This window comes from Hesperophylax consimilis, chromosome 16, assembly GCF_061612785.1.
Source record: "Hesperophylax consimilis isolate HC1 chromosome 16, BYU_Hcon_1.0, whole genome shotgun sequence".
NCBI lineage: Eukaryota > Metazoa > Arthropoda > Insecta > Trichoptera > Limnephilidae > Hesperophylax > Hesperophylax consimilis.
The window spans coordinates 20,819,207-20,846,134 of record NC_142851.1 but is presented as its reverse complement, the minus strand read 5'-3'; the positions used below and the strand labels follow the sequence as shown (position 1 = coordinate 20,846,134).

Below are 26,928 nucleotides of genomic sequence, written 5' to 3'. Positions count from 1 at the left end.
GCCCATATATATATACACTTAATAGCTCAAAAAAACTATTCCACCTTAATTTAAAAAAAAATTGTTCTTGAATTTATTTGAAGTTCTATCAAATAGCATTTTATATTCTTTGAAAAATATAAATTAACGTAAACGTATTATTTATTTTCTATACTCCTTAATCGTGTCAATCTTTTAAAATTAGAATATAATACTTTATTCAATAAGTAGTGCACGTAATCTGATACCGATAAAACAAAAGAGTTTCAATTATATCGGTAAATGTTCTAAACTCTAACACATGAATAAAAAACTAATAAGTCATTACATAAAATATCATGGATTTACCGTTAAAAAATGACATAGTGAATTAATTACAAAATTTTTAAAAAGAGTGCCCATAATTATTTTTTTTTTTAAATGTGAAAAAGTATTTGTAGTTTTCTTAGAATTTATATATACCTACGTATTGGAATTGTATATTGGAATAATATTTTATACTTCTTGAGAATATTATAAAAAGGTATGCGGAGAACGTATGGCCATCCAAATTAGACCATAATAAGAAATAATATGGGTCGGAAGCGGAAATATGAAGGAGGTTAAGAATGTATCAAGAAGGGCCGAACAAATGGTCACCCAGTGTGAGGAAACTCCTGCTGACCAAAAATCTCTAGTAATGTTGGTTAGCAAGGAAATACTAAGAAATTATTAAAGGTGAAATCACCCCTTGTTCTTTTCTAAGTAGGTACATGAGATATAACTGGTCCAACTCGCCGACAGGTCACTGGTTCCACGCCACGTCTGGGCACACTCGATGATCAGTCGTTGACCCCATTAACCGGCCAAACAAACAAACTGATCGCAATACAACACTAATCAAATATTGAATAAGATCGCTGATTCAACGCGTTGATTGGTCACTTGCCACGGCACTCACCGGTTGAATAAAACTATTCAATTGATGGAAGATACTGACTTATGGCATTATTCGACTCTTAAAGAAGGAGGTGACGGGCAACTCTGACTGATTGACGTACTGCTTCTCAGACGAGTCGAACGACTACTGAAATATACTGACTGGTTGCACACGCTGGTGGTGCTGTTTAACTAACAGCGCACGCTGGCTGGTCACATCACTAGTATGGCCACACTTGATCACTGACTGGTCACATCTACTTGACACAGCTTGACTGATAGCGCACCCTGAGTGGTCACACTATTTACCAACTGTTTACTCCCGCTGAGTGAGTGATCATGGACATCTACTGGTGGCACTGGTGACTGATAGCTGATTGATTAAACCACTAATCTGGCCACAATTAATGGCTGGTCATGGTCACTGAATGGTTGAACTCATTTGCTGGTAACATTCGCTGACTGGTCTGAACTGACTGGTTATCTCTCGAGGATGGGTGAAGGCACGAAACAGCGGGCGGTTATCCTTACCATTGCCATTCTTCTCTTCCATCAATCCAATAGCGCTGCCAGTGGACCGAGAATCTTAGGTAAGTAAGCGTTCCATGTAGATCAGATTTTCGTGTAGTAATGTAGAACTTTCATGTAGTAATAATGTCTTGGAATGGAACACCTCCACCCTCAACCAAACAATCCCTGACAAATTCCATACCATATTTTTTGCCAAACTCTTACTCAAGTCATTGTTCACTCTTGTGAAACCTTTCTCGAATCTTGCCCAAAAAACTTTCCAAAGTAAATTTAAGTGACTTTTTGCTGAATGTTTTTTAGAGGCACACAATGTTGCTATACAGGGTGTCCGGGAGAAAAGTTCACTAACTTCGAGGTGGTGATTCTACATGATTTTAGAAGTAAAAATAAAAAACATTTTCAGGTAGTTATTAGGTAAAATTGTTGAATTGTTTGTTTTTAGTTATTTTTCTTTTTTACTTCTACCATCAGATAGAATAACCTCCCGAAATTAGTGCACTCTACTACCGGATACCGTGTATAATGTGAGAAACAGATACATAAAAAATAAAGCAGGAGGTAAATAATTTTTGTTCATGATTACTAAACTAATATTTGAGCACCGATTTACAAGAAATTATTAACCCCGGGAAGAAAAAAAAACAACTTTTACGCCAAAATCTGTTGCCATGTACGGTGTAATTTTTGTAAAACCTTTGATGATCTTTCATAAAGCCATTGGAATTGAGGTGATTAATGATGGCAATAGAAAGAAACCTCTTCTGTATTAGATACTTAAAAAATCTCTAGTAATGTTGGTTAGCAAGGAAATACTAAGAAATTATTAAAGGTGAAATCACCCCTTGTTCTTTTCTAAGTAGGTACATGCGATATTATGACCTGGTGCAGATTATAAGTAATGAAGTTAATTTATATGACGAAAGGGACAAACATTGCTTTTCACAGATTTTCTTGCCATTCGCAATCATTTGAGAGGTATTTTGCGTTATGTTCCCGGACGACTAATTTTGGACTGAAGCCGAATTTGAATTATTAATTTGGATAAATATAAAATTTAGGTATAAACTGAAACAAAATCTCATATCACAACACTATAAGTAATACACACGTTTAAGAGTGATGTATTTATTGTTCTTCAAAAGTACTATCCAGCAATAAGCTGTTTGTCTTTGATATTAGCAATATATTTTTTAGACTTTATTTGTGAAAGTTTATAACTAAGTGTTTGTTTATTCCCATAAAAGGTATTTCAATGTGCCGTAATGATAAAAAAAACAAAACTCAATGAAAATGATCGAACCAAAAAGACCCATACAACGGCGCTCCTCCATATTGTACGAGTATACTAAAGATCTTACTAACAAGTCGGTAAATGGTTGCTTATCAGCTGTGCAAAATTTAAAACACCTTTATTAGTAAGGGAGTAAATGTACACGGTGGTTGAAGTAAAAAAGATTAGTAACTTTTTTCGAAGTTCCAATGTTTATTTTCCAATAAAAAAATATTTTTCCATTTAAGAATATTTATTTTTCCATACCAACATTTCAAATTTGTAAACTAAAAAATAATTTACAACGTTAAAATTTCTAAAAAAGGTTTTTTTTACTTATACTGTCATGTAGAATAACCCTACGATAGCGCACTCTATCCCCGGACATCCTGTAATACTCGTACAGACAGGGAAATTTTTGTGATGTGCCAAAAAAAATTCTTGAATATTTTATTCCGAGGATTATATTAGTCACACATAATTAGCGTAGGTGTATACAATAATCTATTTCTGATAATATATACTTACCGTTAACCCTAAACTTAAAGTAATGTAAGGTTAGATTAGTTCGTAAATAGTATTAAGGTCAAGGTTTAATTTGAGCAGGGCTGTCAATTTTGTATTTCGATATCAAATATTAAAAGCAATGCTGTTTCTTGATATCGATGTTAGTAGTTGGCATCATACCAAATATTAGAAAAATATCTGTCACGAAAACAAAACAAGTTAACCCTTTATGCTTGCTACTGGGTACAAATCAAAACATTGACTGATCATGGAAATTTTTTGTAAGAGACATGTAGTTAGTTCAATAATTTTTAACATCATTAATTTGTACCCAAAACTTTCAACAAAACATGCATTGATCATTGACATAAATACAAAGACGCGTTATGTTCATACTTATAAAAAAAGCACGTTCCAGTTTCTAGATTGAAAGCGAATAACGAAACGCATAAGAAAAAAATAGCCACAACGAACATGTGTGAACGAAAATAGCGACAAATAACATCCTTCATAGCTATATGGCATGGAATGCATTAGATCGCTGATAGATATATCTAAGAACTTAAAACAATGTTGAAGTTTGGTGCAGTCGTCATTGCTTGATTTGACTGATAATCATATTTTATCATCTCTGTCTAGGTAAATACTATAGGAAGGTACCCTAAAAACCCTACTTAGGAAAATCACCATAAACGTCCAAATGATATAATTTCTGAATATGTATCGAACGGTTTACCTTATCAAAGGCCCTGGGTACATTACACATTATTTTAAGTATATTGTCCATGTTGCTTGTCGAAATTCCACGAAATTTACTAAGTTTGTTAATGGTTTTATACGTTTCTAACGATGATTCTTGTATATATTTGACCATTTAATAGTTTATTAAATTCCCTTTTTTCAGAGGTTTACTAAAAGAGTTATATATAATAACATATTTCTTAGACTAGCTCTACGACAGGACATTTTATATACTTCTTCCAATAATGAAATTTATATATTTCATTTCATTTATTATATTTCATAAATTAGAAAGATTTTGAGAATATATTGAAACCAAATATGGTGACATACCATATTTGCCATTTCCTTAACTATCATCAATAATATTCAGTAATTTATAGACCACCGCATTATGGATGTACCAGTCTATGTGAACATCTCTTATAGGGTTATGATTGACACAGGTTGAAATATCTAAAGTCCAATGTAGATACACTAAATATTGCTCGCAGATTGATTCTCAAAGTTGTCAAAAACCATCCAACCTACTTTATAAGGAATGTGATGATTAGTTTTTTATCGGTATCAAATTTGCACAAAAGAACACAAAAAAATGTGTTACTAGAATTGGTTCTACATTGAACTTTGTGGCAGTACATACAAAAAAAAAATCTTTTGGTCAAATAACTATTACATATATCAATATTTTTCCAGATTACATAAATTCTTCCAGTTCCTTGTTTAAAGTTGATTGTTAATGTGTTTGTGTTAACGGAAGATTGTCCTAATATTTCATCCTAGTCCTTCTTGAAATAATAAGCTTTTATATTTTTCTATTTGCTAAAAATAGAGTGTCACCCTAGTCTTTATAGTTACATTGTTTTTTCTTGGGAATATTGATTTATTTATTGTTCAAATATTGTTACAATGTACTCTTGAAGTAACCATCTGGTTACTCATGTAACATGTTTTTTTCTTTATCCTTGTAATATTTTGTGTTTATGAATCAAAATGTGAAAATTTTTGATTTATTTACAGTGAAAAGCTATAAATAAATAAATTAAAATGTTTTTAAAAAATGCTTTTGCGTCGAAATTTTTGTATTTTTGCTCCTTGTATAGCTCAAAATTTATTTTGCATTAGAGCAATGATTTCATAATTGTTTGGTTGTGGAAGTATGAGTGAGAGCTCTATAATGTTTATCTTTCATGATTTTAATTAGGGCTTCTGATTACCTATTGGGAATTTTCATTTTTTTATTAATTTCATTTAGGTACTCGCTGAGAGATAATATTGTTTGAAATGCACCCAATAACTCTGTAGAAGGCTGTTGATCAAATTGTAAACTATTTTTCATTTTTATTCTATGACTTTTAAAAATCCAGTTATTTACCATTATTATGCTTCGAACTATTGTGCTATGGAAGGAAAAAACGTGATAATTTGAAATATATATCGTTTTATTTGCGCGATTTCATTAATAATCAATATTGTTCACAATGTTAATTTTGTGATTTACATAAAAACAACAGGTAATTTAACGTTTTTCTACTAAAGTGTGGCAGAAATAAAAAAAAAAACATTCATACGAGTACGTATTATGGGATGAAAAATTATAAATGATTTTTCCTAAAATTACTCCATTTGAAATAAAACCAATTAATCATTATTAAAAATATATATTATGTTTTCATCGCATTAAAATTAATTACGTACAACTTACGTTTTACCAATTTTGACAATATTTCAGAACAAAACGTTGTATACAGGGTGTTTTGGCACTAACCCGACAAACTTTAACCAGCTATTCCTTAGCACATTTGGAGTAAAAAATGTTATGGGCACTTTGCTGTCCGGTAGCATTTTTTTAATTAAAAACAAAAAATTAAAAATTTCCACACTACATCACTGTCATTGGCATTGCTTTTCGTGTTCAACAGCTGTTATAAGCAAGTATGTCGAAAAGCGTCTTCGCTCTTTCGCACATACTAAATAATAATAGTTAAAAATGAGACGAATGGTGTCATGCCATTTAGTTGTGATTGTAAAAGTGCGCCAATATAGGTACACACGTGCATTATTCAACGGAATTCGAATAAAATATTGCCAGATGGGTTTTTAAACTTTGACAAAGGATAAAACAGTGGTGACATGTGGTGAAAATATGTATAGTAAATTTTTTATTAAAAAAAACGTTACCGGACAGCAAAGTGTACATTAGATTTTTTACTCCAAATGTGCTAAGGAATAGCTGGTTAAAGTTTGTCGGGTACGTGCCGATACACCCTGTATAGTAAGATATTTTTCTTTTAATCAAATCAGATGTCACATTTGATGTTTTTCTTTAAAACTCTAAATTATTTAGTAGAAAATCGTTGATAGGGTCAACCAAAATCTCTCGGAAGGTGAGTTTTGAGTATCAGTGGCGTGCGCAGAGTTTTTGATCAGGGTAGGCAGTAGGCAAATCAGGTAATTAATTGACTATCTCGCTAATAATGGCTAAGCAGCTGGCTCAAGCCTATATTGGTTGGGATTATCGGTACCTACACTATAGAATGTAGAATACGGTCAACATTTGAAAATGACATGCGTTACTTAGTTTCTGCTTTTGCAACGTTATAGTAGAGTCGTTGATACTTCGGGCGCGGTTTGACTTATTTCGACGTATTATTAAAAAGTGTAGATTTATTACTTGAAATAATTGAATGAATTTTACCATCTATCTATTTATCGATAAAAATTTAAATGTTCGTTTGTTCAAAATCTTAAATTTCCGAAAGCTCTTCACCAATTGCTTTGAAATTTTGACACAACTTTGTATTCGAATATGCGTGAGTTTTTTATATACTATATTATATAGATGTCACCTGTGACAGGTAAAACATGGTTTTTGGAAAAACAGTGCCATCTATTGGACTTAAAAGCAAAACGCGCTAACGTTTTTCTATCTGCACAGATAGATTGAGTTTATTTATATTTTATGTGAGTACGTTAGGGTGGGCAGTGTGGATGAGCCAATATGGAATGCATGCTGAGTATCTAGGTCTAAACAGATATTTTGAACGCGTAATTATTTTTTTTTCAGAAGGAAGCAAATACTTTGGGGTGTCACACATAAAATTAAAAAAACACACTTTTTATTGAATTAATAACTGACAGCCAACCAGGTTTGGCTTATCTAAAGCTTCATCAGGGCTATTATATCAATAGTTAATAATAAAAGCCTTGATTAAGCTTGAGATAGGCGAAACCTGGTTGGCTGTCAGTTTTTTCAATCATAGGGACAACAAAAAATAAGGAAAATGGTTTTAAAAAGCCGGGTAGTAAATCTTATTTTATCTTATAATATAAGATAAAATTAAATTTGCTACCTGTAATAAAATTAAATTAACTACCTTCTTATAATATATAAAATTATTTATTTTGGGGATTAATCATTATTTATTTATTTGGTACAATATTTTTTGACTCTAACAGAGTGTATATGGTAATAAATAATATTTGAAACTACTTATACTCATCACAAACTTACTTGTAACATATTAACATTAGATCGCGGATATATTATTGTGTAATAGTTTTATATGAATACCGCACAAGAGTCCCAACTGCTCTCAACCGTCTCGAGCCAGGGAGACTATGGCATCCCCAACTGGGGTATGTTGTGGGTGCGAGGTACTTCCACACCTTCCTCTTCCCCATTTCCTTCCACTCGCCATACCGAAATAGCCCAAAATTTCTTCATCACGGCTAAATGGAATAATATTTTTTTTTTGTAATACAACAAACAATGCAAATTTCAGCTTGGAATTTTAGAAGTATTTTTTTAAACATCAACTCCACACAGGAGGCCATGATAAAAATAAATTATTTTGGGACTACGTTATCTCTTGGTATGCTGTGCGGGGGGTCTTTTTGAGAAGATGAGGGTGATGAGAAAATGAGTTTTGAAGAGACCCATGTAAGGGAGGAAATACAAAAGTCTTTTCACAGTCGACCTGTAAGAACAAGTCGTAGAAACGACCCGTTCTCGTGAAAAAAATTAACAAAAATGAAAAACTCAACCAATAGGTCAACCAAACCAATAATGTCAACTAAAGTCAAAGGTTTTTTCAAAGTATTTTGGGGCTCCAGACTTAAATTAATTCCTCTTATTGAATAACCCTGTATAAGTGCGAGGAAAATAACTTAGATTTTCCAAAAAATAAAATTATATATATCTAGTGAAAAAAGAAACCGATCATTCCTTTAGGACTTCTTCTGTCGACGTACTGGTCTTTGATGCCTTTTATGAAAAATGCCTGTTTGATCCAACCTTGATAAATACGAGTACATTTTCTACGATTATTTGTCCCGATCAGTTAGACACGATAGCTGCCAGTTTTTCAAGAACAGTTTTTTTTTAGATTTTTTTTTCGAAAATTGTGGGATGTTGCTATTTTTTATGCGTCATAATAAAATAATAAAATGTCCTGTCTACAATTTATCCACAAATTGTGTAATTTGGACCCTTTCTGATTATCAAATTATATTTCTAAAAATAATTTCTTAACCGCAATGCATCTAATTTCCTATAGTAATATAGTGAAATTTAATAATAATTTCTTACTTTTTTTAGTGTAACTTCTTGCAATCGATTTTTGTGATGATTTGTGTCACCCTGTGATAAAGTGATTTCCGTAAAAGTTGTGGAAAAAATTATTGTTTGGTTAAGTAATACAAATCTAAGGATAAAATTAAATAGTTATGATGATGCCAAATGTAGCTGGTGCCAATGTGGTGTAGAGGCTGAGTATTATTGTAGTGGGTGAAGGTGGTACACAATAATGATACGTGATATTGTACTGATATTTTTTGGGGAGCTGCTTGTAACAAAAGAGATACATATGTAATTATTGTTTAAGTGTAGGGGTGTGATGTCTGTACGAATGCGGATGAGTGCAAGCGAGATGGAATGCTTGCAAGTCTTATAAAAGGCGATGCACGTTAGTTGTGTGCTTTTTTGTTACAAGCAGCTCGCCAATAAATATCAGTACAAGATCAAGTATCATTATTGAGTAAAACCTTCACAGGTTACAATAATACTCAGCCTCTACACCACATTGCATTACAGATTGCTATATATTATAGAAGTAGAACCCTGTGGAAAATGTGAGAGGCGGATATTTTATTGTGGAAAACCTTGAATGTGCGGATGACGATGCGTTCCTGACATTATTTAAGGAAATTACGGAAAACCAAGATGACGATTCAGAAGTGGGAGGATACTAAATATGAGATTTCCCATGTTAGTCTCAAGTCTTCGAGATTCAGATTATTCTCAGCAACAGACTGCCGCCAGATTTCGCACAATCATGGTTACTACTACGAGTTCAGGAATGATCAATATCATTTATTAAGGCGATGCCATACGTAGTAATGCAAAATCATGTGGTTTTGGTTTGAAAATTTGGTCGCCTAGAAATGTTTCAGATGCTTTAATTAAATACTGCGAGTAGAATACATCTCGGCCTTTGAAATAATCGAGTATTTTTTATACAAGTCTTTTTATAAGCCCAGAAAAAAATAATATATACGCCTATGAAAACTGCATTAAAGTTCAACATCTCGTACTGACAAACCCATTTTCGGTTATGATTTTATTGTATAATGTGGCAAATTAAGTTATTTATAAAATGATCGAAAAAAAAATTGCCTGAACATCCACAAAATAAAATAAAAGGCACTTTTTGGCCATGTTTTTTTCTTGAATAAATTAAAACAGGCGGATGGTGTTCAGCGGGAATTTAAACCTTATCGCCATCAATGAAAAAATACACTTCGTAGTACACCACGGTTTATTTGAAATAATAATGACAGCCAACAGAGTTTCGCTTAACTCAAGCTTCGTCAGGGCTTATTATATTGGAACCCGGTTGGCTGTCATTATTAATTCAAATAAAAAGTGTTGTATTACAAAGTGTTTTTTTTTTATTTAATATATAATGTCACACCCCAAAGTGTTTGCTTCCTTCGAAAATATCAATATTATTATTACCCACCAGCCTGAAGAATGATTAAAAAAGCAACTGTCGTTGAGATGGGGTTGCATTTAAAAAAGTTTTGTAAAACATTTAAGGTTTGTAATTAAGAAGGTAAGTATTTAAAACTCTACTAGATCTCGTGATTTCTGGGGAAATGTTGGTTTTGATTTGTTAAATAAGAGAAAATTAGAAACATACTTTTTTAGACGCGAGGTCTATTGTTCACAGAACTAATAGTTAATTTATTAGAGACACAAAGATGATAAATCTTCTAAAATCTTGTATTATTTTAGATCGCGATTACTGGTACGCCGAGGCACAGAAGGACCTGACGAAACGCCTTCAGGAATTCAAAGACAACAAACCAGTTGCAAAGTAAGTAATGATCCAATTATCCAGCTACTCTACTTCCTCCGATTCTGGGACTCGAGGAGGCGTATGTGGAGTGATTTCCCCCTAGATCAAATAATTACACCATCTTAATAGTATTGCATAAATAATAATAATAACATGGCATTTATATAACGCAGTTTAGTGTCATTTCACTTCAAATGCGCTTAACTATAAAAAACTTAAAAACGGTAATTCAGTATTAGTGGTCTTTTTTCTTAAAATTATTCCTACAGTGTGCCTTACCCAACACACATTTAATATTATAACACTAAATATACTGTTTATACCAAGTGATGTCAAAACTTAGCATAACAATAACAGCAGGACAGGACAAAACAAGAATATTAAAACTAAAACATAATATAAAACAGGAGGCAGTTTGTGCTCAGAAATTAAAATCTTCTGAGCAGACATTTTACGAGTTCTGTACTTGTGGCACATTCTAGACTCGTGATCAAATAATACGATAAAGAAATATGTAATACTGGAGGCAGGACCTCGATTTTCGATGAAGTCATTCCACTTAAACAACGAGTGATTCGACCCACTCGTTGTTCGTGTGGAATGACTTTTGGCGTTTGGCGTATGTAATTATGTACCTTCGACGAAGCTCAAGAATAAGAATGTAACCAATGTATGTACTTTCGTCTCTCGATTGGGAACGGCCTGGATTGGAAAATGGATTCCCTGGTCTCCTGCGGACAAAATGTTTTGTTTTTAAAAATATTTCCATAATACAATGTTTCCCATCGCCCAGGAAAGCAAAAGCACTGTGAATGTATACCTACATAATTTACACGTATCCACGATCATACCTTGTAATAATATGTTTTGCCTAATTTTCATTAATGCCTTTTTTATTACATAAAATTGTTAAATGGGGGCCTCAACACGAGTAAAGCAATTATGTTTGAAATATGTAAATTTATTACGTCATACAATAAATCAATACGCAAATGTGTATTGTAACAGACAAAACATTTGGTGAACAGGAGACCCACGTTTATTTAAAAATTTGAACTTGTGCGAAATAGGGTTATACTTGCGAGGCATGCGAGATATCCATTTCAAAATGGTTGAAGAAAGTTTGTTCACTATCAATTAGAAAAAATAATGACTTGAAATGTTTTGGTAACCAAAAAATAAATATAATTTGGCCGAATTGGTTATCGTAGTACAGAAAATAAATACCATAATTTATTTATATTACGTGTATTTTTTGAATTACTGAAAATCTCTGTGAAAAACTTGCTTTAAGAAAAGAACACAAAATGAAATGTATTTTTCAGGAGCATCATCATGTTCATCGGAGACGGCATGAGTCTGGCCACGGTGACAGCAGCCAGGGAACTTAAACTGCAGCGAGGTGGTGGCTCCAGGGATCACGGAGGGCTCATCTGGGACCACTTCCCGGCAGCCGCCCTGTCACAGGTTCTATAATAGATTATATTCATCGGAGACGGCATGAGTCTGGCCACGGTGACAGCAGCCAGAGAACATAAACTGCAGCGAGGTGGTGGCTCCAGGGATCACGGAGGGCTCATCTGGGACCACTTCCCGGCAGCCGCCCTGTCACAGGTTCTATAATATATTATATTCATTGGAGACGGTATGAGTCAGGCCACGGTGACACCAGCCAGGGAACTTAAACTGCAGCGAGGTGGTGGCTCCAGGGATCACGGAGGGCTCATCTGGGACCACTTCCCGGCAGCCGCCCTGTCACAGGTTCTATAATAGATTATATTCATCGGAGTCGGTGTAAGTCAGGCCACAGTGACAGCAGCCAGGGAACTTAAGCTGCAGCGAGGTGGTGTCTCCAGGGATCACGGAGGGCTCATCTGGGACCACTTCCCGGCAGCCGCCCTGTCACAGGTTCTATAATAGATTATATTCATCGGAGTCGGTGTAAGTCAGGCCACAGTGACAGCAGCCAGGGAACTTAAGCTGCAGCGAGGTGGTGTCTCCAGGGATCACGGAGGGCTCATCTGGGACCACTTCCCGGCAGCCGCCCTGTCACAGGTTCTATAATAGATTATATTCATCGGAGTCGGTGTAAGTCAGGCCACAGTGACAGCAGCCAGGGAACTTAAACTGCAGCGAGGTGGTGTCTCCAGGGATCACGGAGGGCTCATCTGGGACCACTTCCCGGCAGCCGCCCTGTCACAGGTTCTATAATAGATTATATTCATCGGAGTCGGTGTAAGTCAGGCCACAGTGACAGCAGCCAGGGAACTTAAGCTGCAGCGAGGTGGTGGCTCCAGGAATCACGGAGGGCTCATCTGGGACCACTTCCCGGCAGTCGCCCTGTCACAGGTTCTATAATAAATTATATTCATCGGAGACGGTATGAGTCTGGTCACGGTGACAGAAGTCAGAGACCCAGGTCTCGCGATCCATTCTCGCGACCTACTCTCGTAACCCGGGTGCCGGGTTCGGAAGTGGCGAGGCAAGCGCATGTAGATTGTGAGTATGTGTACGACGTGTACGTGTCTCGCGACATACTGTCGGGAATATGTCATAAATTGTCAGGACCCGGCTGTCGCAAAATTGTGCGGTTGACGTGGCGTGGCGAGCGACCGTGGCAACTATGAAGATAGAACAGAAGTTGCATTAATTTTGTATACCGGGCGAATCACTTTCTTGCGATCGACAAAATTTGTCTTCTTAATAGAGATGTAGATTCTTGATATCTAAAATATACTATCATTGTGGTTCTAGTTTCCAGTTACCGGAGACCTACATAGAACATAGTACCGCTTCTTCTTCCAGATTCTTTTGGAACCGGTTCCCTATGACGGGAAGATTGATCGATAAAACTTTTGAAAAAAAACTTACCTACGTAAAACAAGAAGTGAAAGTAGACGGGTAATGGGTAATCGGGTTTTGGGTTTCGGTACGGCAGCCGTCGGCGGGCCAGTAAAACCCGGTTAGAGAGCGGGTTTTCGCGACCCGCTGAAGACGCAAGTGGGTCGTGTAAAACGATCAATTGACCCAACTCTATCAGAAACCACTTCTCGGCATCCTCCATATTCACAAATTCTATTTATAAAAGATAAAATTCATCGAAGACGGCACGAGTCTGGCCATCTTATACATTTTCTTCTCATTTAATGACTCGCATGTTACATATTGAATTTCAGCACGACATGGTGATGAAAAAAGATACTGAACAATTATTATTATTTTATTTTTTAAATATTTTAATTTATTTTATAAAATACAGTATTATTATTTAAATTTACACAGTAAGAACATATTTAAAATAACAATTAACATGTTTACCTTTACAAGAGTCTAAAACTCGTGTGTACTCGTTTCTATATACCCAACATATATTATCATGAAACGTTATAAAATTATGTAAAATTCAAATTCTCGAAAATTTGTCGTCTCTAGACATACAACCTAAATGCGCAGACCGGCGAGTCATCCGCTTGCGCAACGGCACTTCTGTGCGGAGTAAAGACAAACTACGAAACTCTAGGATTGGATGGAACTGCCTCCTTCGAGAACTGCACCTCCTCGCTGAAGTCCGGAGTACCCTCAGTGCTGCAGTGGGCACAGGAAGCTGGTGAGTATATTATATATTACGGCACTAGTGCCATTTACATACATAAGTTTTTTTTACACATACATAGTATAGGGGAGATCGAGGGGAGTTGAAACAATTTTCACATTTTGTTTCATACACCAAATACTATAGACAGAAATCGTATGATATTAGTACCAATCGATAGGACATTCTTTACACTTGCGAATGACTAACATAAAGAAATTGTAAGCGTTAAATATTGTGGTTAAAAATCGACTTAACCGTAACAAGTCAACTTGTTTCAACTCCCCTCATACCGAGGTAAGATGAAACAGGGGTCGAGGAGAGTTGAAACAAATAATTTTTGAGAAGTATTAAGGGCTGTAAAATAAAAATGATGATATAATTTAAAGGTATTTATTAAAATTAAACTTTTAAAGTACAAAACAAACTAACAGAAATATAAATATTATGAAAATAAAAAACGTCAGTCTGAAAAGCAGTTGTGGCAAACATAAGAAAGTTCCCCACTAGTGCAAGCTTCATGAGCCCAGTTGCTGCATTCCAGACATTACACCCACTTTTCTTTGGCTCTGCTATTTAAATATGGCTCTAAACAACAAAGGCAAAAGGATTCTTCATCTTCTGCACTGTCTTCGTTTCTTGACAACCTTGACCTTTTCAATTTTAGTGCCTGGTTTTGATCTTTTTGTTGTTTTTGTTTTTTAAAGCTAGGTTTTTTCACCTTTTTCTTAGCCGTTCTAGCTGCTTCGATTGCAGCTAGTTTATCCTTTACGGGAGTGTCAGTTAAGATAGCGGATTTCACTTTGCGTCTGTTTGTTTGATTTCCTTTCCTTGGTGGAGCTTTTGGCAAGGGTCTAAGAGTTTCAGGTGAGAATGGAATTGCTGTCACAGTAACTGAAGTATCTCGTGATGTAGATGCTACAGGTATTATATATTCCTTGGTTGAAGGCATTGTGATAGTATTAAGCATTACTTCAGATATCGCCAGATCAGGTGAATTCTTATCAGAGTTTTCTGCAGACTTGGGTACGTCTTCTGTTTCGTGGCTGATTTGAGGAGGAGTAGCCGGTAAATTGAAGATTAAAAAAACGGTCTTTTCGGGATATCCAACCGTTGGAGCAGTCGCCATTTCCTTAGCTTCATATGCAATTTTTTTTAATACACCTGTAGAGGAAGGTATGGTTCAGGTTGTAACTCGAAGCCGCGTCACGGAGACTTTTCTGTCGCAAAGTTACTTCTTCTATCATATCATATATTTCGAGACTCATCATACCTCTGTCAGTCTTTCTTTTATAAAAAGTATGCATTCTGAAACAAATTAAATAAACAAAAAAAAAAAATTATTTTGTGCCCGTAAAATAATAAACAAATAAAATTGAAAACGAGGAGAGTTGAAACAGTCTGTTTCAACTCTCCTCAGTACGAAAAAATCTCCCGTTTTTTATTTAATCCACAATCAAGAAGCAAATACACAAAAATCAACTGTACCAAACATATGTAATAAATCGTTAGTTAATGAGCTTTCGAAAAACATATAACTTAAACCAAAATACAAAACCATTATCAAAATATAGGCATCGTAAAAAAACGTTAAAAACTTACTTTTGACGATTTTTGAGACACGGCACGCACAACTCCACAACCGCTCGACTCGCGGCACCGAAGCGAACTGACGAGCCAGTAGGCGGAGGTAAACGGTTGAAAAGCGATGTTGCCAATTCGCCAAAGGTTTTAAGTTCGGAGAAATCGGTAGTTTCAACTCACCTTTGTTTCAAAACCCCTCGGTCTCCCCTAGTATTAAATTTTGATGAGTGAAAATTTAAAGAATTGAGAGTGCCTTTGCAGAAAAATTATCTCTCATATAATAATTAACTGAAATTCTTTTAGTTTCGTTTTAGTGGGTAGGATTAATTAAATTAACTGGATATCTTTTGTAGGAAAATGGACAGGAATAGTTACAACGACGCGGGTGACGCACGCCACTCCCGCTGCCCTCTTTGCCCACTCTCCTTCTCGTTACTGGGAGGACGATAGTAAAGTGCCACCAGCCAGCAGGAAGATCTGCAAAGACATAGCATTACAGCTTGTAGATAATGAACCAGGACGGAATATTAATGTAAGTCCTAGTTTCAAGTAAGAACTTATTTTGTATATATTTTCTCTTTAAAAAAATGATGGAGATACATTGATCTCATTTGCATTGTCAACAATATTAACTTTATCATTCATCCACTTTTTTCTTTGCAACACGTCTAGAACAAAATCCTTTCGTTTGCTTTTCCTTAAATGTTATTTCTCCTTTGAGACCATTTCTACAACTTCCGTATTATCGAGACATGTCAACTGAAGTCAATTCCTTAATTGTTTATAATTTTGTTATTTGAGATGATTTTTGTAAATCTTTGTGGTAATTATCATTTTTGTCATCTTTTCGATTGATGTGACTTAACCACGATGACGGAACACGTGCTCTTCGATACGTGATAATGTATTGGAAATATACTAAAAGCTTATCAGGAAGCCTGTCAATTCATTCGTTAAAGGCCTGCAATCTCGTTTTTAACCGGATTACCAATATTTTCAAGAGATTTTTGATAAATTGGCAAAACTCTTTTTTCTCTGTGTCGTCTTGTACAGCATATTTAGTTACCGTTCTTAGTATCAGCGGGTAAGCATATCTTGTCATCTCAGTCACACCCGTGATATGGAATGTGGTATTCGCCGTAACTTTTAAGTGTTCATTAAGTGCATTCATACACACATATTCTTTGAATATTTATCTTTGACATACATGAACAAAGTTTGAATTAAGGTTAAGCATAACGTACGTTCTAATCTAAAAATACACTTTTTGCATGTAATACTAAAAAATATTAATACGACTTATTTGTTTGCGCCGGTACATATGCAATATGAATATGAATAAATAGTTTTGTCCATATAAAAACTCCATTCTTTCAAGAAAGGCGTGCAAATACAATATTACTGGAAACATAAAGAGTGTTAGTTACTTGCCACTTTTTTGTGAGACAATGATGTGTCTATTTTTGCTGTAATTGGATTCTTCTAGGTTGTTTTGGGTGGAGGACGGAGGCACTGGTTGCCCACAGTAGCTAGAGACCCAGAGCAGCCTTCGGCGGAGGGAAGAAGGCTCGATGGGAGAAACTTGATAGACGACTGGCTGCGGGACAAGAAGAGAAGGAAACTGAGAGCAGATTATGTCTGGAATAAGGAACAGTTTGATGCTATCGACCCGGATAAGGTTGACTACCTGCTGGGTGAGTCTCTAATATTAATTACAATGGTGATGTACTGCACCAGTTTCCTGGAAATCTGTGCTAAATTAACTTCTGCCTGAATAGCCTTAGCGCCTTTCCATAAACTTTATGTATGATGCGAACGTTATATACGTGGATAAATAAATTTTAGATTTTACTTCATAGATGTGTGCTGTATTGTTTTATTTAATTGTTTATTTAAACATACACAGTGTATTATGGTACAGTTTTTATTAAATTATACATGTTTAGTGTGATGTATGGTAATAAGTTGAGTATTTAAGCGATAGATGGCGCTAGTCATAAAGCTTACTCCAGAGTCTGTCAGATATCGCTAGAGTGTAACAGATGCTTTTGAGGTTATAGTGACAGGGAGCAAGTTTCTCGAACCAGAGAATTACCAACCCTCGGGTAATGAACTGTGTAGCTAAATCCAGACCTATTTATTTGTAACGTAAATAAACACAATTATAAGTAGAACCTTTTACTTTTTAACAAAGAGTTCCTAGCCCTTAAATCTGCTAAGTAAGACAGATATAACAGTTAGTAAATATTACGTATTATAACTAATAACTATTCCATATCTTGATAATTTTGCCTGGGATGAGAATAGTGAAATGAGGAAAGTGTAGGAAGAGAAAAGGACAAATTATTAAATTTATATGCGCACGAATTGTAATTGAATGGGAATAAAATTTTAATGAAAACGGAAAAATTTTACAAACTAGTTTTGTATGTCAATAATAATTATGAAAAATGTCTAAGTGTAATAATTTTTCCTAGTGGGAATATGTTGTGATCGCTAGAGTAGGTACAATTGGCGAGTTATTTGCTGCATTAGTGTTGTTGGCTTCTATATGAAGAAGATGTACGCCTGATACGCCTCGTTGGAACAATTATACCATTCGTTGATAATCTATTAAGTGTTTCTATCAACAAACCCAATCTCCTATTACATAATAAAACGATGAATACAATTGATTTTAAAATGACTTCGAAAGAAATCAAAAACAATATTAAATTATCATTACCATTAATTGTTTATGCATATTTTTTGTGGTAAAAGATCCCTTTTCCATTTTTGAACTTTACTAAATTTCTAGAGTAGTCCATACAACACTGACTTACAGCACGGTGCCTGTTTGCGAGTTACTTTTTCAGTGTTGAATTAAAAATCGGATTTTGCTTTACCGGATTAAAATAACTAAAATATGAATTATTAGCTGAAAAGGCAAAAACACAAAATAACTAACCCGTTTTCTCTGTTAACTCGACCGTATTTCATTTTATCTGCCTGTAAATTTGTTTGTACTCTCCGTTTCCGTTTTAATGGTTTAAAATAGATTATTTAAAAAAAAAAGTGAAATCAACCTACTTACTTGGACAAATTGTATAAATCCTAATTTGAAATAGGTACTTAAAACATATGGTTTACAATTAAGTAGGTAGGTATTTAAGTACCTACTTACAAATCTTATGAATTCAATTTTTGACTTTAATTTATACTAGCTGTCGTATACCCGAATCTCTGGTTAAAGTCTGTCTGGTAGGTCCTGTTAAACCCTGTATAGTTGTAAAGTGGTGATGATGGAGGTGTGTTAATTCTATCCCTCTCTCTGTGTTAGGGTTATTCGAGTACTCCCACATGGGATTTGCAGCAGATAGAGAACCTGGACCAGGAGCTGATCCAACACTCCTGGAAATGATGCTGACTGCAATAAGCATCCTGGAGAAGAATCCCAAAGGATTCTTTCTCATGGTTGAAGGTAAAATTATTAGTTGTCTATCCCAAAATATCATTTTATTTCATAACAGACCAGTGGGTAGACTCAGGCAAAGTTGGCGAATGGATTTCTAGAAGTTGAATAAGAAACCTCCGAGCCTGAGGACAATAAATCTGAAATGGACAGAGGCAACTGACGTAACCAAAAAAGGGATGCTTTGTCGAAGCGACGATTCCCCAAATAAAATACGACGAATAAAGAAGAAGAAACTACACACAACATTAATTTTTCAGAATGACATGCGAAAGATACAAAAACATCTTTTCAAATGCTGATATTTTCCATTTTTCCTTACTAAATGTGTACTGGAAGAAATTTAATCAAAATTTGAATAATTACGAACTCTGTACCGCTACTGTTTGTAAGATTATTAAGTCATTTTTCTCATTTTAATTGTGTTGTTTTCTTTCTTAAGTTTGTTAACACATTTTTTTAATTTTTGTAAAAGAAAGACAAATTTACCGGAGTTACGAATAAACTTACAATATATGAATATCTCTCCTACTACCACCACAATAAGTGGAAATGTTGCTTGTGTTATGTTGGAATACTTAGCCAGCCGAGGAATCGAACTCGCGACGCCTTGGTGGGACCCAAACGCGATGCCAACCCAGCCCCTAAGGTTTATTTTTGCCATAGGCAGATCACACTAATATGATGATCTTTGATAATTTTGCTTACATTATTTAAAAGTGTACCGATACATTTTTTTAACGTTTAATTTTACTTTATCTACGTATACCTTTAACTTTAACTCACCTTTACCGAGAATGTGCCGTTATTTTAACGAGACATATAAAAGTCATCCCATTGATTTGTCAATGTCATCATTGGCCACCTTCAAATCAAACGTAAACAAGACTTAAAGCTACCTATCGTGTTGATCTAAAAAATAATTACTGTTGCTGTTATGAAATGTATATGTAAGTTTATGTATGTGTGTATACATATATGCATGTAGGTGCATACATGTACATTATTCTTTACTTACAGTGTTGTGTTCATCAATGTTGTGTTTGTCTGTAATTAGTGATAGTATCAACCAAGTTTAATTAATGTAATTGTATTTCGAGAGCTTTGATATGAATCACTGTTGACAAACCTAAGAAAAAAAAAAAATACCTACCTATATTTTTCTAAAGATTTTCCTTTTCTCTCAAGTTAATTTTTTTTTTATCTTTGATGTTTTTTAAATTTGGAGCTCGCTGATTCAAATCCTGGCGTGCGGAAGTAAGTCTTTTATGATTATTTTGTTTTATTTCACGATTACTCATTTAAAATAATATATGGCGTATTTGCGGCACGTTATAAGCGGAAGATACTCTCAGTATCGCCCTGGTGTAAGACTCCCATTCAGAATTGAAACTTTGCTTGAAATGGCTTTGGCCGTGTTGATGGCCAAATCTGAATTGCCAGGTACATCCCACCTACCTCTTCCCCATCATTTCTCATCCGCACTACTTCAACTTCACAACATACCCCAATTAGGGATACCATAGTCTCACTGGATCCAGATGGTTGGGAGCAGTTGGAACTCGTGTGCGGTTTCAGATTTAAAAAAAAGTTATATTTAAGTTTTTTTTTTATTTAACCAAATAAATGTGTATTCTTTAATAAAATATGTGTGTAATCACACAATGTTAAATAAAATTTTAAAAAAATAATGTAAACCAACGTATTTTCAAGCGATGTCCCTTTTTCTATCCAGGAGGGCGTATCGACCACGCTCACCACTACAACAACCCTTACCGTGCCCTGGATGAAACCCTTCAACTTGAGGCCGCGGTTAGGGCGGCCGTATCACGGGCGGACCTCTTGCTGGTCACGGCGGATCATGGTCATGTCATGACTGTGGGAGGGCACTCCGCTCCCAGAGAACATCCTATCCTAGGTGAGGTTTTGCTTTCACTGTACTATAATTATGTACAAATATTTTTTTTATCAATGATTTTTTTTAGTAACCGACTTACCCCGACCCTTACCCCGATCCTAAATTTCAGATATCCATTGCATTAAAATGCGGACAATTTTGTACCAATTTGCGTTTGGTATACTAGCACACTGGTCACTACTGCAGTAAACAAATTATTTGAAAAATTGCAAATAATAAACAGACCCATGTGGGATTGACTTTACTTGTTAACCGACAAAACCCTTGTATTACGTCACGCGTACCCCGTCATTTCGTTTGTTTTGGAGGGTTTCGAAAAATGGAAACATATAAAATATTTTTATGTAATCGATACACGTTCATTTTGTTTGGGAAATTCGTAGAAAAACTGTATCTTTACTTTTTTCTTTTTCATATAATAAAAAAATAAGAAATAATTTAAATTTAAACCTACTTTTACGATAGTGGCGCAAATCATGAATTATTAATTTTTTCTATTTTTAGGATTTTATTAATGGCATCCGGTATATTTTAGGCAAACTGGAAATACTAATATTATATATTTACCTTTCTAAGGTCAAAAAAAAAAAATATTTCCGAATGATAGAAAAAAAAAAAAAATTATAAAATATGGACGCCCGGTCATATATGACCTTAAAATGCTGGAGAGGTTAAAATGGAATTCTAAAATAATTCAACGAATAACGGTCTGGCTGGTTCAAATCATGCGCCCATCCTGCTCCAATCTACTTCCACATCTCTCTTATGGTCTGCTTCCTGCACTGGGGAACCAAGCTGGTAATTACATTGTTTGATTTTGTTTTGGATTTGTTAAATCTAGACGCAGACGTGAAGTTATCCGACGTGGACGGGCTGCCGTACAGCACGCTGCTGTATGGTTCGGGGCCGGGTCACGGCATCCGGCCCGCGCCGAATACAGAGGCGGGCCCCGCTCCCGCGCACCGAGATGCTGTGCACGGGGCGGCTGCTCCGCGGCAGTGGGCCACGCACGGTGCAGAAGACGTGCCCGTCTACGCTATGGGTAAGTGTAATTATACCTATTATTCGACTACGTTTTGGTAAAAAAACCTTCAAGACACATTTATGTTAATGTTTCTTTTCATTGTTTTCATATAGAATTAATAATTTTCAAAGCACAACGAAAGTAATTTTTGCTGATTTTAAGGTATTTTCAATACTAAAAACTCAATGCACGAGTATAATTTTCTTTAGGTTATTTCGGGGAAACCGTAGATGACATTACTCAATCCTCCAATCTCTAAAATTATGAAATTAAAATTTTGAGGAACAATGAATCACTTTCATATAAGTTCACAGATTTTTAAATAGTTGGCAGTGTATAGCGAGCATTATGTTAAAATAGGCCAAGCCATGATGCGTATAGCGTAATGTGTCGCCGACCTATAACAGACAAAACGATTGCACTTGTAACGAAATCTGGGTTTTCTTTGATGATCAAAGCTAAAAAGAACAAAAATTCGAAAAAGCAAATATGATGCAAGAATATAAATTCATTTTTCTAACCATTTCTGTTATATTATATTCATTTATGGGTCGGCTTTCCGATGTAGCCGGGAAATGTTCACTTTTGATTCAAGTTTCCAAGAAAGTGGATTTCATATTGTTGGAACCATTCCAAACATGTTCAAAGACGAACAAAAAACTGATTAGCTAACCTGAATGATTACTTGTTTTATTATTTTTAAATTTAGGCCTGTTAAAAGATGGATTAATCACTTAATCACAAAACCATTTGATTTTCATAGATACGTCTAAAATAATTTTTCTCAAGTTATGTGTTTTCATTGCTCTTTTAATCGATTCTGACTTAGAAATCGAATGTAAATTTATATATTTTAAGGCTCTAAATAGCGGTATTAGTTAGGGTTGCAATAATAACTTGAGTTAAATAACGGAAGCTTATTAGATAAAACATTCTCTTTTCTCCCTAGCGTCTTTATATTTATACTAAGCGAAAAAACCTATACCAAATTCGGAAGCATGACAAATACATCATCTTCTGGACCTGAAACGAGCGATTAATATCAAAGAAGTTTTCGTATACAATGGATTATAATGGGTTAGAATTTATTACATAATAATATAGATACCGATATGGGCGCCATCTTGTTTATGGCTAAAAAGCAACCCTAAGATCGAAGTCAAATTAATAGCAAATAGGAACTGGGTACGAATCAGACACAATGTGAATATCATACTACACATAAGAATATTCAAAGATACTGTCGTGTATCTTAGCCACCTCCGGTTAATTACTCCGGAGTGAATGTGTTGGTGGGGTCTGTACACACTGCCTTTGAAGGGGCCCCCTCGAAGACAGTGCCGAGTATTGTGTAGATGTGCATGGTCAATGTGTACTTGTACCTTATTTATCATTCCTTGCGAATCTTAAAATAGAATATTTTCCCATCCGGCCAGTCGACAAAACTTGCTTTTTAATATTAATCGCATTAACCCGATTTCAAACAGATATTTCCAAGAATCCAATTGGGGTAGGTTGCCAATTGTTGTTTTTTAATTCCTAAGGGGCCACAGTAAGGGTATAGGAGAATCGGTCTGGTTCTCCGCGGAGCTACCTTATTTAACCATGTCTTTTATACGACGTCGGAAACCTTTATAAAAGATTTTTGTCAAAGCTTTTATTTAACCAGGTCCTCTGGCCACTGTGCTTTTCTCCGGAACCTTCGAGCAGAGCTACATACCCCACGCTATCGCCTATATAGCCTGTTTGGGGGAACAGTCTTCTCGCTGCGAGGACATCCACAACTTTACCCAGTCACAGGTAAAATCCAAAATTAACTGATAAATCTTTCTGTTCTGTAATAGTCTGTTCGAGGTCGGTTAAAATAAAACAGATCAGTGACGCGAGATGCCGTCTGGTGGGGAGGTGGAGGGTACTTTTGTGTACCAAAAAATAATCATTCAAGTAGTAGTGCAGTTAAAATTCACTTTAGTGATTACTGGCAAGAGAAATCTTGTCGATGAAGTTATTTCAAGTGATTTCGGAATAATAAAAGAAGAATGGGTTTCTAGAAACCCTGAAGCCTGTTGTCTGACAGCATTAAGTACACACGTTATAACAACAATGATTGCGCGATTAGTGGTAAGCAGTAGCGGTTTCCTCTAAGTGTGATTCTAAAAGTGATTTTATGCAGTGAACAAAATAAAAAGATGAGATTATAAGACAAACTTTCACTATAATAATAAAATCACGCCATAAACAGAGCGCCATTAAAATTCTGACTTTAAACTCGATGCGACCGAAAAATGGGTCCATATTCAACTCGATATTCTCATGTTGTGGGTTATAGAATGTGCACAAAATGCTTCATACGAAAATCGACACAATCCCCCTGAGGGTGAAACCTTATAACCTACGTCAAAGCAAGACGATCTTTGTGCGCCGCGATAGAGAATATTTGATGCTACGTGAGCTTCGGAATTTGAGTGTCACCGAGATTGGCCGCCCGCGCAGTGGAACTTTGCACTGTCATAGATGCAAGTTAAATGTTTTATTTTTCTTTTTTAGTTTATAGTAAATATTTCTACATTTTTATGTTCCTGCATTTCTCAAACCGTTTGTTTTTAATGGCATTTATAAATCCACTTGAAAAACAGATTTTGTCTAAGTTGTCTCTCGTAATAGTAATGCAATATTGTGTTGCGCTTTCTATATTTTGGTTTCAGCTTTCGACTAGAAAACAGTTGCTTTCATCGATTTTTCGTTATACTTATACATATAAATTAATATTGTCGAATGGCGAAATATAGTGTTGCTCACATTAAAAATGAGAGTTGACATGAAAGGGGGGATTGAAACTGAAAATAAGGAAAATCCGAAAAAAATTATTTAACATATATTATGTTCTGAACCTCCAGTGTAAAAGACCACTGGTGGTAAGCACGTGTACCTACTCTCTGAACTAAAATCATTATTGGTGAATTTCATTATCGGAATGTTTCATTCGAGTAAAAATAATTCGGATGATTTCTCGAACACATCTATGTATTATATTACTACGTTTGGAAATTTAACTTCGTATGGAAATGATTTTACGCCTGAATTTAAGTTTAATACACCTTTTATTTTCCATTAAAAGCTATTGAATGGCGATATAATCCTACCTATCCATGAACATTCAGAAAATGCAATATTAATTCTAGTTTTACTAGTTATTATTAACGTTAGCTTTTTTAGTATATTTATTTCTGTAATCACGAAGGTAGTAGGTACTTTCATAATATGTTCTAAAGTAGGTACTCTTAGAATATTTTAAAACAAATAGTTTGTTCTTAAGTTTAATTTTTCTCCCGTTCAGGTACCCTCGTGCTTGGAAGTGAAGAGTCCACCGCAGAACTCACCCCCTCTCCCTTACCAGCCCCTACCGCCTGGGAAAGCAGTGCTGGCTTCCAGTGTAGTAGCCGATGACTTTATTCCAAGTAACAATGCAGTCTTCCACTTCAGAAGGTCAGAACTCAACACTCTCCTGTGTACAATTATGACAACTGTGGCTTGTTGGACAGTGTTTTAAATAAATAAATACAAAACACCAATTAAATAATACAGTGTTGAAAAAGTGACTGTCGTGACTTAATACAATTGTTTATGCGTGTTGGAAAACTTGCAGGACGGCGTGTTGATGGACTTGTTGGACGATAGAACGAAGGGTGTGTGGATGGTTTTTCTCTGTAAATACCTCTCTAGTATGTAGTTGACTGAGAAATGTAATATTAAGGATTTGTGTTTTCCATCCAATCTGAAGTGCATTCTTCAGGTATGTTCTATGAGGAATATACTTTTTTGGTATATAACATTTGAAAATACGTAAATACTGAAATGCCTCGTCTGTTGTCTATTTTCAAACTTTGTGAGAAGTATGAGATCTTAAATGAAACATTGTAACTTTTTGTACAGTTTGGCAAACTAAATGCTCGTGGCAGTTCGTGCATTGCGCAGCTTTGCGGAATGTTTCGGAAATCCAGGATGGTGATTGATGATATTTTCCGGTTGACACCACTTCCTACCAAAATAAGTTTTTGCGCATCGACCATCAAGCCCATTCTCTTGTTTGACTGACTGTACATCGCTTTATTATATGATACAAATAGTTACAGTGAATCACTTAATAGTGTTCCATCGAAATGTTATAAACTACATTTTATATATTATTGTGAAATTACATTCCTTGTTATATGAACCCAGTGAGAAGTTTTGTATTTCAATTATATTTTGCAAGGAACGTTGTGCCAAGCAGTGGCGTACAATGACGTCTTAAACAAACTTTAAAAAAAATGTCTGCTGATGTAAAATAACGTTTAAAACGTACAAAATGTTTCTTATCATTTATCATTGATAAGTATTAAAAATAAGAAGAATTTAAATTAGTTGTATGACCCCCGTAAAGAAATTTAAAAATGTACAACGACATAGAAAGTTGACTAATAAAAAATGAACTCTTAAACAAACAAAAATTGTTTTTATCAACCATTTTATTATAATTTATGCACCATTTACCCTAAAAACCATTTTATTCATTTATAATAGTATAAACGCCCTTCACACGATACGACTTGCAGAACCCTATACAGGGTGTATCGGCAAGTACCCGACAAACTTTAACCAGCTATTCCTCAGCACATTTGGAGTAAAAAATGTTATGGGCGGTTTGCTGTCCGGTAACATTTTTTTCCATTAAAAACAAAAAATAAATAAAAAATTACACTCCGTCACTGTCATTTGCATTGTTTCTTGTGTTCAACAGCTGTTATTAGCAAGTGTGTCAAAAAGTGTCCTCGATCTTTCGTACACACTAAATAATAATAGTTAAAAATGAGACGAATGGTGCCGTGCCATTTCGTTGTGATTGTAAAAGCGCACCAACGTAGGTACGTACGTACATTATTCAAGCCAGACGGGTTTTCAAACTTTGACAAAGGATAAAACATTGGTGACATGTGGTGAAAATATGAATAGTAAATTTTTTTATTAAAAAAAATGTTACCGGACAGCAAAGTGGCCTTAACATTTTTTAC

At 35.1% G+C, this 26,928-nt stretch overlaps 1 protein-coding gene across 1 annotated transcript; it reads left to right on the top strand.

Annotated features, from left to right (window-relative positions):
* Positions 1-1,183: 1,183 nt before the first annotated feature.
* Positions 1,184-26,325, top strand: LOC149416861 (alkaline phosphatase-like). The gene is made up of 11 exons (XM_089640663.1): positions 1,184-1,487; positions 10,245-10,326; positions 11,634-11,775; positions 13,741-13,915; positions 15,838-16,016; positions 16,971-17,178; positions 18,804-18,944; positions 20,671-20,853; positions 21,695-21,895; positions 23,547-23,677; positions 25,215-26,325. Exons 1-11 carry the CDS (start codon positions 1,391-1,393, stop codon positions 25,425-25,427), a joined length of 1,752 nt encoding a protein of 583 aa, XP_089496789.1. The 5' UTR covers positions 1,184-1,390; the 3' UTR covers positions 25,428-26,325.
* Positions 26,326-26,928: the final 603 nt, after the last annotated feature.

Coding starts and splice junctions, on each gene's coding strand:
- LOC149416861 (XM_089640663.1), top strand. CDS start 1,391: ATGGGTGAAGGCACGAAACAGCGGGCGGTTATCCTTACCATTGCCATT. Junction 1,488..10,244: donor CAGTGGACCGAGAATCTTAG/GTAAGTAAGCGT, acceptor GTATTATTTTAG/ATCGCGATTACTGGTACGCC. Junction 20,854..21,694: donor CAGAGAACATCCTATCCTAG/GTGAGGTTTTGC, acceptor TGTTAAATCTAG/ACGCAGACGTGAAGTTATCC.